The sequence below is a fragment of the Anabrus simplex genome, chromosome 1 (genome assembly GCF_040414725.1).
Source record: "Anabrus simplex isolate iqAnaSimp1 chromosome 1, ASM4041472v1, whole genome shotgun sequence".
Lineage (NCBI taxonomy): Eukaryota > Metazoa > Arthropoda > Insecta > Orthoptera > Tettigoniidae > Anabrus > Anabrus simplex.
The window spans coordinates 246,688,761-246,702,777 of record NC_090265.1 but is presented as its reverse complement, the minus strand read 5'-3'; the positions used below and the strand labels follow the sequence as shown (position 1 = coordinate 246,702,777).

Below are 14,017 nucleotides of genomic sequence, written 5' to 3'. Positions count from 1 at the left end.
AGGATCGATGCCTGCCCTCTTCTGTTCTCGTCACACAGTTATCTCGATCGCATTCGTTCCTTGGATGGAACTTACCCTGGCTTTCAATCCTCATGCGTTTCCCCTCTGGGAACATGGGAACAGAACGTGTTTAATAAAATTTTGAATGTATGTGCCTGGACCACAAATTCATGGGTCTGATACGGCACACCTACCATCAAATATCACGTCATTCGTTTCATCCCATTAACTCCTCTGATGAAGTTGACGTCAGAAAGTGGATCCGGTCGCAAAACATCGCTACGAAGATTCATCTCACTTCATACCTGGCCCCGTAGAGAAACAGGACAAGGGTTGGACATACACACACATTCTGTTATCATATAATTGTTTGTTATTATATAATTTATGCTTTATTTTCTTATCTATACCACAAATAAAATTATTAAGACAACTTATACATTTACACAATTCATTCATATATGAAATACTGTACACTGAGAAGATATTCTAATTAGAAACCTTTCACACAATAATTTCGTTGCTATTCTCCTATACGCTGGTATAGCCACTGGGTTATCTCCCAGCTGTAATGCATGTCTTAAATGTAATAATAATAATAATAATAATAATAATAATAATAATAATAATAATAATAATAATAATAATAATAATAATAATAATAATAATAATAATCAGCACACAGTAGAAGCAGATAACCGCAAACGAAAAAGTATATTAGGTATGCATTTTCGACTTTATTAATATGGCTATTAACAAGAACAAAATCTAAATTCTCGTGATGAACCGAAAGTGGACAAAAGCTAACGCGTTTCTGGATTACGGACTTATAGAACCATAATGTGCTGAGTGCAACAGAAAGGAGAAACATATTGTATGAGAAAAGTTCCTTTCTTTACTGACGAAGGATACAATTTTGCAGGAAACTGTCAAAACAGCGTTTTGTTTTGTATTTTTGCCCTGTTTACAAACTCTGTAAGGATCAATTAGGCCCTACTCACAGTACTTCAGTAAAGGTATTTCTCCTTATAACGAGAGTTACTAGCCACATCCATTTTTTAAATATTGTTAGCTCATTTCCTGTAAGACTAAGTTTTTGGCACTTGAAATCCTTAGCACCTCCTCTCTACAAGTTTTCAACTCCAAGCAAGAATTTGTTTATCGTTCACCAATTTTATCCTAATACCCTCTTCAAGTTACCAGGTGTTCGTGCACCACAAACAATAAAAAGGCACATGTTATAGTACGAAAGAAAGCATACGGCCTCTAATCCTGGTCGTCCTTTCCGACTACTATCCCTCCAGAACCAACAAATGATACAACTCATTCTATAAATAATTGAATGTATACAGCTTTATTTTACTACTGTAATTTCACACAATAATACACCTGAACTAGGTCTGTCACTTTTTAGTTTGTAAATACGGTCTTTTCACATTAAATTATTGATATTGTCTGTTTAACAACTTCATCGAGGCTGAAGTAGAAATAGGGTATGTATTTCAATTAAATCACTTTGTCCCGAGGTTATACATTTATCACTCGCAGGTTGAAGCGCATGTGGATACGGTAGAACATGTGAGTTCAGCTTGACTTCCTCCGGCATTCCTCTTCAACTCCACCGCAGTGTTCCATGAGGTCAGAAATGAATACCACAGTTTTCTCGTAGAAGGGTCGCATACAACGAAAAATATAAACATCACAAATCCCTGTAGAGTAGCCGCGAGACAAAATAGATATGCGAAGATAATCGCTGATCTAGAGGCCGCTAACAAACCGAACAACCAGGACAAACCCAGAAGAAAGAATAGTAGAACGCAAAGGCGTAACTGTGATATGAGTAATTTCTTGTCCGTTGGAGGTCTCACCTTACCATCCGGACCGCGTACAATGTTGTTAATTACTAATACAAACACGGCTAAATTTGGTAACAAAACAAACAAAATCGGCAACAATACTCCCAAATACAGCGCAATACCACTGGGGTAGCAAATGGTTGACAGTTGATATGATTCCGGTGATATGGATACTGTTAGGACAACTGGCAACAAAGGGGCTCCCCAGCCGAAAAGCATTGATTTCATGAAAAATCTCGGAGGTCTGGTGGGTCCAAGAACTCGGACGTACCTCAGAAATTGAAATAAAGCTGTTACAAACATCCACGAGAACGCTGCTAGAGTTATGTATTGAAGACACGCTCCCAGAAGAACGCATGAAGGATCGACGCCCTCGGTATCATCACCACCTTTTACTGCCCCTGACATCATGAGTAGGATCATCTGCCCAGCAACAGCTAGCGATAACTGCAATAAGACTTTGCTTCCAGGCTTCTGTCTCCACGTTCTAAAGAGGATCGCAGTCACAATAATGCCTCCAATCCCAAAGAGAGACAAGGAACAACCCAAGTAGGTGATCACATCCAGCGCTCTGTCATGTTGCTCAGCCCATAAAATATCTTGACTCAAGGCACCCTGACTCATGAGTGCATAACCGTAACGACCGACAACAAGCTCCGCGAAATGTGTCAAGTGTGTACAAACACAGACGTCTACCTGACTATCTGTATCGTCCGAGGGAGCATCTCCATAACTGTAATTACCGGCATAAACACATCCTTCGTCAGACCATCCACCTAAGGAAGATGACGTTGTCGAGCTGTTGAAAGAAAAGTCCCAAAAGGCACAACTTTTATATTTACTTTTAAGAAGAGGCCTAAAAATTATAGGAATTGGTAACGGTAAATTCTGTGAAACTCCTGCTATTGTAACACTTACTATTCTACTCCCCACAACAGTAACATCCGGAGGATTAAAATTAGTGTCATTAGCCTCCTCGTCTATTGAGTCTTCTCTATCAACTATTGAATTTTGAAACATAATGTCCTTGTACAGCAACGTTATAACAATTCGATGACGTTGCGCAGTTTCCATGAGACTATCACCCGTATTCCTTTGTTGATCACTGTGTAGGATTGCCCCGGAATTTGATATCATGTCTATGAGATTCTTTGGAACCCATACGGCGGCTTCAATATTCTGGATACTAAGAACATCATCTAAACGATGATAAGCAGTGAGAGGGACCACATCGAACTGAGAGAAGTCGGTATCAGTAGTCGAATATTCAGTTTCCCGGCGTATCAATGCTAAACCTGTCACATTCGTCTTCACAGGATCAATTATCTGAATCATAAGATACGGTGTAATGGCACTCAAGACACCACTGTGTTCATCTGAATAATAAATTCTGGACGAGACTTGGTCGAATAATGCATCTATATAATCCAGAAACATGGACGAAGAATTTAAATGCTTTTGAGACAACATAACTTTATGATCATCTGCCCTAGAAAACTGATTAAATATTTGTGACACTACGACTATATCATTGCTTATATTCCTACCGCCTGACTTATTGAATGTGGAAGACTGTGCAAGGTTACGAACTACACAAGCTACGAAGTAGATGTCGGCTGGCGATAGATCTTCAGGAAAAGATGTAATCAAAGAAACATTGTGGGCTACAGATCTTCCATCGGTTGCCACACTGCCAGAACTGTTAGTCACCAAGTCGTGGAGTACCCTTGTAGCATCAGTTACATGTCTTTGAGAGCAGCTTCCTGATACCGGGCCCCAGTAACCTCCAGTTGAAAAGTCTCCTAGACACTTCCTATATATAGGTAGACCTTCATCACCCACACACAGTTCGACAGGAACGCTGGTCGCTCCTAAGTATGTAAAGTTCCAGTGAAGACTGTCTGAACTATGTGCATGTATTGGCGGAATACATCCATATATGCTCAACAGAGACATTTTCTCATACCGGCTCCCCATTTTCAGTACATATTTTTCAGTGATGTTGTTTATTCGCTCGAAGTCATGCTGGATACTACCAGTAATGAATTTCGGTGTCAGGTGTAATGCGAGTCTTAACGTACTTTCATTGTTTACATTCAATACCCTCATTACGCGTATTTCAGAAAAAAGTGCTTTGGGGAAGTTCTGTATAAACTCCTTTTCAATATGTTTGAAATTATCAATGAATGTTGGTTCATATGCTGTCATATTAATACCACACTTATTGTGCTGGTCTATTATTAAAGAGTAAACGTGACCGCGAGTTTTTCCAATCACCAATACTTTATTACTCATTATCTTTTCAAAGCTTGATACTCTATGGCCTTCACACCAGTAGTTACCAGCCCTCTTCTTGAAGAACTTCAGTTTATACGTCGTCTTGTGGACGTCAAAATGTAACTTCACTTGCTTGTTGTTGCTTCGCTGAGTCAGGCCGGCCTTCAAACTCGCTGTCGTCCAGTGGTTGCTCTCTCGAAACTTTGCCTTCACTTTAGTAACGAAACCTTGGCCAGCATCAGTAAAACAGGTGAATCCATCGTGATATGACGATTCCCTCCAAAGGCCAGACGATGAGTATACGTTCAGTTGAAGCAATTTCTCTTCAGCAATGTATCGTAAGGACATTTCTGGTACCGGTATTTGGGCATCTACTTCACATAGAACACAATGTAATCTAGCCGTATCATCCAGTTGTAGGAACCGTCCACCTATTGTAATGGCATTTGCATTGCCTGCAATAATATTCTCACTTCGGTGAATAGAAGTGTTGGTTATTTCATTTATCCAGCACTTATCATCGTTCTTCAACCCAATTTTACTACCCATTTCCTTTATTAAACGTTTAAAAGAGACTGAAGTCAATTTTAATAATTTGGCCCCCTCCCCACAATAGTTTCTAGCTTCGCTGTATATTATCCTATTCTTGGCTTTCTCCTTCACTATTTTAAAGCAACGATTCTGTTCGTTGTAAAATCCTGATGTTCGATATCCGTCTGGGCATGCGAGCTGTAGATGCTCCCGCTCGTCGTTACGCGACATAAGACACAACATAGGATGGTTCTCTGTGCAGTTTGCAGTGCTCAAAATGAAATCTGTTTTGTTCCACAACTCCATTTTTAGACACTCCTCAGTTAATTTCCAGTTTTTCGAAGATAGAGTTTCGAAATATTTATGAGGGTATAATTCTCCCCATAGAATCCCTGGAAGCTTACGAAGTATTGGGCCATATGGATGATCCCTTTTTGCCGGAAGCCATATGGTGGTGATGTTCCTGCTGTCAAGGTCTTGCAAAATATCAAGAATTTGCGTTTTTGGAAGGTCTAATATGCTGAGAATAGTGCCAGTGGTAAGACATAATGAAGTCCATGGTTGAGGGTCAGTCACCAGAATACACAGAATAACTGGGCCCTTTCGGAAGCTCCGAAAAGGTGAAGGACACGGATTTACATCACTCATTTGCTCCTGACATGTAGGTGGGTCACGTGGTATCCACTGCGGAGATGAGGAAGCGCTAAATTGGACGCACCGCCGCGTCACCAGCGAGTCGTAGTGACTGAAACAGGGTGGTTGAGAGTTAATGTCCATTCCCTTGCCAGCACTTTCCGACATAGACAAATCTTCCACCTTCGACGAGAATGAAGACGTCGATGAGCATGAAGCAGACGAGGAACGAGAAACTATAGTCGGGATGCTTTCAGGCCAAACAGCTGTTTTGTTTTGATTCTCGGAGACGTAGATAACAGACACTTCCTCAGGACAGTGCATTACCTGAAAGTAACAACAGTATGATCAATAAATAAACGTTTTAATAATTATTCATTACAAGTTTGATAATCTGAAAGTAATAACAGTAATATCAATGAATGAATGAAAATCCACAGCCGGTTTCCAGTCATTTGACCGGGTCAGGAATGGAATGAATGAAGTCGCCATCTAGCGGCGAGGATAGGAATCGTGCCGGCTGCCGAAGCCCGTCGCACTCCTCTGGGGCAATGATTAATAAATGACAGATGGAATGAAATGATATGAGGGAGTGTTGGTGGAATGAAAGATGACAGGGAAAAACCTGACCCGCCTCCGCTTTGTCCAGCACAAATCTCACATGGAGTGACCGGGATTTCAACCACGGAACCCAGCGGTGAGAGGCCGGCGTGCTGCCGCCTGAGCCACGGGGGCTTGCCAGTAATATCAATGAATTAATAACACAATTAATAACAATTATTAATTATAAGTTTGATCATTTTCATATTCAGTATATTACATTTTTTTGCTATTTGCTTTACGTCGCACCGACACAGATAGGCCTTATGGCGACGATGAGACAGCATTTGCCTGGTGTGAAAGTGGGAAACCACGGAAAACCATCTTCAGCGCTGCCGACAGTGGAATTCGAACCCACTATCTCCCGGATGCGAGCTCATAGCTGCGCGCTCCTAACCGCGTAGCCAACTCGCCCGGTCATATACAGTATACCGACACCTTTCGAGACACATCGTGTCATAATCCTTCTCCGATGGAGTTCCTTACATACCTGCATACATACTGAGAAAAACCGACACGTGATGATCAACCTTTCGAAAATAATTTTATTTGAGGGTTAATCGTGCTCAAGGTAGCGAAATTCCAACAAAACAGCTTTGTGATTACAACCCATTCCTTGTAAAAATATGTCTAACGTGCCAATATCGAAGTATGAGGAGTTGACATTAGTTATTATAATGTCAAGCACTACTTTTCCATGAGCTGGATTTTCTTTTGCGCAGTGAAAGTTCAATCGAGTAAACTCAGCAGCTATTTACTTTATTTTACTATACGGTGTCGTACCCACATGTTTACACGACTGTTAACGCGGTGGCCATAGCCATGAGATATACAGTTTTACACGGAATCCAAACCACGTGGATGTGATATTTCACTTCAATAAATCCACATGGATTGGTCTGGACTTAAACCGCAGGCGTCTAAGTGATAAACCTACGCCAGTGGCGATGTCGTAAGTTATTTTTAAAAAACGTTTTATCACAATAAAAAATATATGGTTTACATCTATGCATGATATTGATTAACTGATATTCTATATTAATGGGTATCAAAAGACTGAGTGGCCAAGAAATTTTATCGTTTCTTTCATACATTTTTAGTATCGTTTGAGGATAGTTTTCCAGTCATAAGAAGAGTCTACAATATTACACATTCAAAACCTGGGTCTTCAGGTTTGAAGTGATTTACACCAGGGCTTGAAATAATGAGAAATTATACTTTAGTATTGAGCTCTTCAGAGCAATAAATGCTCGGAAACACATGCAAGGAGTAAATGCATACAGGCTAAGACTACAGCAAAATAGAAAGCTAATGAATATTATATTGCAAGTGCAGGTAATAAAAGTAATGCAGCATGGGAAATAATGAACAGAGAGAGAGAGTGAGAGTAATAGGAGTCTTAAATGTATCAGTCCCAAATGTAGCCGATAACTACTTTTCTTCAGTCTATAAATAATGTCCGGTTCCGTGGTTAGATCGTTGTTGACATTCTGTCTAAGAGGTCCGGGTACGATTCCCGGCTGGGTTGGGGATTTTTACATCCACTGGTTAACTCGTCTGGCTCGGGGCTGGGTGTTCATGCCATCTTCAGCATTAGAATTCATTTAAGATCTGGCCCCATCCTCACAGACACGTAAGTCGCCTGTAGAGTGGCGACTCCAAGGACCTGAATTAGGCCTCTGAACATTTTAGTTTTCTGCCTGAGTAATCGAAAGCAAGCGGTTCAAGTAAAAGGAATTCGATCGAACAAACTTCATATTCAACATGGAGTTCCACAAGGCTCGTCCTACGACCCTTTCTACTTCACGAACAAGTAAATTACTTGCCTTATAACATAGGGTCTGATGCCTGTTCAGTTTTATATTCAGGTGATAATACACTTTTAAATGAGGCCAAAATAGTCGAAGAGCTCAGTGTTCTAAGTATGGCAGCTGCATTCGGGCTCTCGGTATAAATGATTTTAAAAACAAGACTCAATGATACTTCATTTAAATAAAAGTCAACTAGATCATAGTAACCAGCAAAATTATTTGGAATACATTTAGATCCAAACTTGTACCGAGACGATCACATACATTTTATTTCAAATCGACTTTCAAGAGCAGCGTATCTCTTGAGAGCCAACGGTGATGAAGTTTCCGGTAAATATCTTCTGAACGTTTACATTGCATTCTTTCATAGTATACTTCAATATGGAATTCTACTCTGGTGAAACTCCTGCCGGATTTCTGAAGTTTTACTTCTCCAGGAAAGGGCATTACGTATTGTAACAAAATCGCCTATGACTGCCTACTGCAGTCTTCTTTAAGTTCTCTTTCATGACTGTTGCGAACACATATATTTATAATACACTTCTTAAGATATAGCCAGCGGCCGTAGCCGTGTTGAAACACCGGATCCCATGAGATCTCCGAAGTTAAGCAACATTGGGCGTGGTCAGGAGTTGGATGGGTTGCCACGCGCTGTTGATGGGGGTAAGGGAATGGAGGAGCGGAAAGGAACTGGCCACCCTACCGCACGTAAACTCCGGCTTAGGAACACCTTACCTACCATAAGATATAGGCAAAATCCGATACAATCAAGCTCAGAACTGCTGTTCACCATGTCGATGTACCATCTTACAGGCTACAAAAGACTGATTCAAACCATTTCGTTAGTAATAATGACGCGTGGCCCCCGGAGACGCCTGATAGGCGACCTGATGGGGCCCTACCTGTGATGAATTCTAATGCTGAAGATGGCACACACACACACACACACGCACGCGCACACACACACACACACTGTCCCCGAACCACTGTTAAGTTGTTTAATAAACTGCCACTAGATCTAAAAGAACTATCATTCAATATATCTATATATATAGATATCAAATATAAGAGTTTTGTCTGTACATTGCTCAGAATTTGAAGAGAACGGTATTTCTGTATCGGTCATGTCCATCGTAACAAGGAGATGCACTTTTTACTTTTCCGTAATGTCTGTCTGTCTGTCTGTCTGTCTGTCTGTCTGTACACGCATCACGAGAAAACGGCTGAAGAGAATTTAATGATAATCGATATGTAAAGTCGGGGGATGAGCCACTACAATCTAGGCTATAGCCTAAGTCATTTTACTCACGCAGAGTGATAATGCAGTTTTTTTTTTTTTTTTGCTAGGGGCTTTACGTCGCACCGACACAGATAGGTCTTATGGCGACGATGGGATAGGAAAGGCCTAGGAGTTGGAAGGAAGCGGCCGTGGCCTTAATTAAGGTACAGCCCCAGCATTTGCCTGGTGTGAAAATGGGAAACCACGGAAAACCATCTTCAGGGCTGCCGATAGTGGGATTTGAACCTACTATCTCCCGGATGCAAGCTCGATATTGCAGTTTAGGGAAAGGCCTAAAATTTTATTCTCAAATATTTATATTATTGGTGGTCCTATCGATAAATACTGCATAACTAAAGTCATACAGTATTACATTTCCGATCATTTATGTCATACATTGTTACCGTAGCGGCTTTGATAACACAGATATTCATGAATTTGCATTTTTGTTGTCAAGTCCTATCAACGCCGAGCCACGAGAAAATGGGTTAACAGAATTTAATGAAAGTCGGTATATAGAGTCGGGGAATAAGAAACTACAGTCTAAGTTATAAACAATTTTATTCGCCCTGTATGAAATTGTAGTTTAGGGGAACGCGCCTAATTTTAAATCCCTATGTTATCGGTCGTATCGAAGAGTACTACATGACAAAAATTATAGAGAATACAATTTCCGACCATTTATGTTTTATTCAATTTTACCGTACCGACTATGATAAGAGTGGTATTTCAGAGTCGGAAGAAAACTAAATGTGAAGGCCTGCAATATTTAAAGCGCATAATATTGATCAACGATAACATTACATTGACCATTGTTTGTGGTGATGTTCTTTGTCTCTCATGCTGCCGATCAACTCCGATACTACTGCTGCGTACAGAGTATAACAGCCTGACTGAATACTGGTGAGAAATAGCTGGGGAGTTAGAAAACTTTCTTCTTTAGCATGTCATCCCTCTGGTTCATACATTTTCTGATACCGTACTGCTGGTACGTAACTCCCTGGTTATCATAGTATTGCAGCTATTCGACCCCTACTCTGACGCGCTGTTTTGAATGAGCAGTGTGCACTCTTAAGGCAGAGGCTCACTTAGAAGTAATAGTAGTTGTTGCTGTTGTAGCAGTAGTAGTATGACTTGGTCTAGAATTACAATTTAGGCCTATTTCAAATTATAGTATCATAATTCACTAAATAACTCAAAATCCAACCCTGAAAAGAGCCGTTTCTTAAAAAGAGCTTCTTCCTCTTCACTTTTATTCAATTCTACAATCATTTTATTGAAAATTAGCAGTGAACAGGGGGCTTCTCCTCTGGCTTGGAGGAAAAAATTGCCTCCAAGTCAGATAGACTTTTCTCCCACCATTGTAGTGAATTGAGATTTTCCGACTCATCGGGTACTCATTGGAAACAGATTAGTAAAAGGGCACAGTTTTTGCCCTAAGACTCTCCACGGCTTCACGGACCACGGCTGTCTGCGGCCTGGTCATTCCAGCTCTGGAACATTGGACTGTTAGATCGGCAGCGTTGCACTGTTCGTTAAAAGTGAGAAAATGTGTGTGTTCTTTTCATTTTATCGAATATTTCATGTGAAATCATTGCTTTCACTAGCGCCATTCCTACTGACGTCATTGTAATGACCAATGTTCATTTCAGTTGGAAAAACACCAAGACAGTCTTTCTGACGATGTCAGATTGTGACTGATGGTTGGCAAGCGGGCCTACCATTGCAATGAAAATTCCCCAACGCAGTCTTTGTATGAGAAAAGATGTTTGATGATTTCTCCGTCGCGCTTCTAGGGTAACGTTAAAAGCTATGCAATTTAATACTGTCTTGCTCACAACGTATATTCTACCTAACCTACAATTCTGTATACAAAGGAGAATTCCGTAGCGAAGCACGGGTACATCAGCTAGTTCAGATATAAATTTTGAAGAGGTTACTCACACATCCATTTTGATCAGTGCAGGAATACTTCAAAATGAATGAGTTTGTTAAACTAGCATAATATGACAGTGAGTAAATTTACTAATTAAAAGTGCATTGAGATACTAGTCTAGAAGATACCAAAATATCCCACGATGGGAGCGGGTAGGACACAGAACCTGCTTTGCCGCGCAGACTTTTTTTCTATACGTCGAGAGAGACGAAGCGATAAATGTACAGCAGAAAGTAGGATAATATAAATATATATTATGCTAAATAGATTAATTATGGTATGATAATCATCATCATCATCTGTTTACTCTCCAGGTTCGGTTTTCCCCCCGGACTCAGCGTGGGATCCCACCTCTACCGCCTCAAGGGCAGTGTCCTGGAGCTTCAGACAGTTGTCGGGGGATACAACTGGGGAGAATGACCAGTACCTCGCCCAGGCGGCCTCACCTGCTATGCTGAACAGGGGCCTTGTGGAGGGATGGGAAGATTGGAAGGGATAGGCAAGGAAGTGGGAAGGAAGCGGCCGTGGCCTTAAATTAGGTACCATCCCGGCATTCGCCTGGAGCAGAAGTGGGAAACCACGGAAAACCACTTCCAGGATGGCTGAGGTGGGAATCGAACCCACCTCTACTCAGTTGACCTCCCGAGGCTGAGTGGACCCCGTTCCAGCCCTCGTACCACTTATCAAATTTCGTGGCAGAGCCGGGAATCGAACCCGGGCCTCCGGGGGTGGCAGCTAATCACGCTAACCACTACACCACAGAGGCGGACATGGTATGATAAATAAAATACAATTCAGAGGATTACCATTTCATTCTATTGAGGTTTTTATTCACTGAAGGAGTACGGTACCTTTTTCTGCTTTGACTCCGTCCAAGTTGATACTACCAAAATTGCAAAGCACGTAAAAACAGCCACTGAAAAGAAAATACAATGAGAGCAATAACAGGATACGTAAGATTATTATTTCCTATGTAAGAACTTAAAATGCAGTGAAACCTCTCCTTACGGTCACGGACAGCCGTTTGAGAGTAACAGAATTTGCTTTGTCTCTTGACTATGGTCCCAGTTGAGATTTCGAGACGTGATACACCGTACTGGTTTTTTTTAATGAAAAAATTGAGGACCATGCAGGAATGTCTCGTATTTGCAAGGAGACAATAATGGTTCCGTAATAGTGAAGCTCTACGTGCTAGCCCAGTCACCGAGCCCTCCAGTGCAGTTAGCTGGAAGTGGGTGAATAAAGGAAGTCATACAACATTGCCTTACTAGCGAGTTCGAAGTCCAGTTACCACGATCAATTCGACACGTACTGTAATTATCTTCATTTCTTTCACTAACTTGTTTCTTCACGCCATGGCATATAAATCTAGTTTAATAATCCTTGAGTTAAATTGCATAACTTATTTTGGACATCGTATAAAATTACATGATTTCCCTTTCCAATGCAAAATGTTAAAAACATTTATACTGTATTTAGAATTAAAGTAATCAAAATCATTTTAAAAATGAAAGTGTACACAATACATGTTATAAATTTACAGTTTGATGGGTAACCTCTCTCCCAATAAAGGACGCCTTCTAAATGCTGACAAATTGTTATGTCCAGTCGATGTCCGTAATAATAATAATAATAATAATAATAATAATAATAATAATAATAATAATAATAATAATAATAATAATAATAATAATAATAATAAATAATAATAAATAATAATAACAATAATAATAATAATAATAATAATAATAGTTTTTACGCCCCACTAACTACTTTTACGGTTTTTGGAGACGCCGAAGTTTCGGAATTTTGACCCGCAGGAGTTATTTTACGTGCCAGTAAATCTACTGACACGAGGCTGCAGTATTTGAGCACCTTCAAATACCACCGGACGGAGTCAGGATCGAACCTGCCGATTTGGGGTCAGAAAGCCAACGCCTCAACAGTCTGTTACACAGCCCGGCAGTCGATGTCCGTAAATGAGAGGTTTTACTGTAATATAGTTTTAAAACACACTGGCAACTGGAGTGGGAAATGACTTTTTAAAATTTATAAATGGTTAAAAAGAATAAGAAGAAATATGAATAAGAATTGTTATGGAAATATCGTGGATCACAGATGTATAAGAAGGTGCTGGGGTGAATGGGCGGACAACAAATTTACCAGAGCATAAGTTAACGCACTAAATTTTGAAATTCATATTTCTTTCTTTTTTTACTTTAAAATTTGATAAATAGAAAATCTGAATAAACAGTAACAATATAATAATGAGCTCGTTAGCTTCAACAACATTGACTTAGAGTCCAAAAACGGGTAAAAAGCTCGACAGAATTATCGACACGATAACATAGAAGAGAAGAGCATTATAGCTCTGAACAGGCACACTATCTTATAAGAGCATGTTTGCTCCACTAGTTAACATAGCCTAGGAGTCTGAGCTCCAAAAGTTAATGCAGTCCAGCCTCTCAGAGGCATGAGTTTCTAACAGCGCACAAGGTTATACGTGACAATCTTCAAATAAGATATTTACAGTCACTTAGTCCTATTTTGGGCTTATCTTCTGTTCAACAGTTTTTCACTTTCTTTTACAGGAATATAAACAGGGACAATAAGTGTCCATACTAAATGGCCTTAATGTAAAAAGAAAAGGGTTGAACATGATTGGCTATGAACAGAAGAGTAGGAGGCGATACACTTGCACTCCTTGTAGCACAACTTAAAACCCTGAGTGGGCTTATGGCCCAAAGATACAGAGGCTAAGCCTATTCTACACCGGAGTGACTAAATAAGAAACATTAAATGCTAAAAGTGTGTTAAGAATTTTAGAGGTTCAGAAACTTTAGTCAACCCATACCAAGTTGAAGGAGAATCAACAGAGGGTAATCACTCTTTGTTCCCTTACATTACATGTTTCCCAGCAGGGATTTGAACAGAGTCATCAGACTTGCCGAAAATCTACATTTAAATCATGAAATCAGAACTTTACATTAATAAAAGAAGTTTGAAACCTTCCCCTCAAGCTATCTGCAGGAGTTATCACATGTTATGAAAATTCTGCCATTACCTGAAGTTGCTGGGCCTTCCGAACGCCAAC

General features: G+C 40.2%; 1 protein-coding gene across 1 annotated transcript in view; it reads right to left on the bottom strand.

Annotated features, from left to right (window-relative positions):
* Positions 1 to 423: 423 nt before the first annotated feature.
* LOC136864535 (uncharacterized) overlaps positions 424 to 14,017 on the bottom strand; it is a 42,057-nt gene continuing 28,463 nt past the window's right edge. The window contains exons 2-3 of the mRNA XM_067141640.2: positions 11,775 to 11,839; positions 424 to 5,624 (exon numbers count right to left, since the gene is read on the bottom strand). Of these exons, the coding sequence (XP_066997741.2) occupies positions 1,539 to 5,624; positions 11,775 to 11,839 (4,151 nt within the window). The 3' untranslated portion in view covers positions 424 to 1,538. The remainder of the gene's footprint in view (positions 5,625 to 11,774; positions 11,840 to 14,017) is intronic.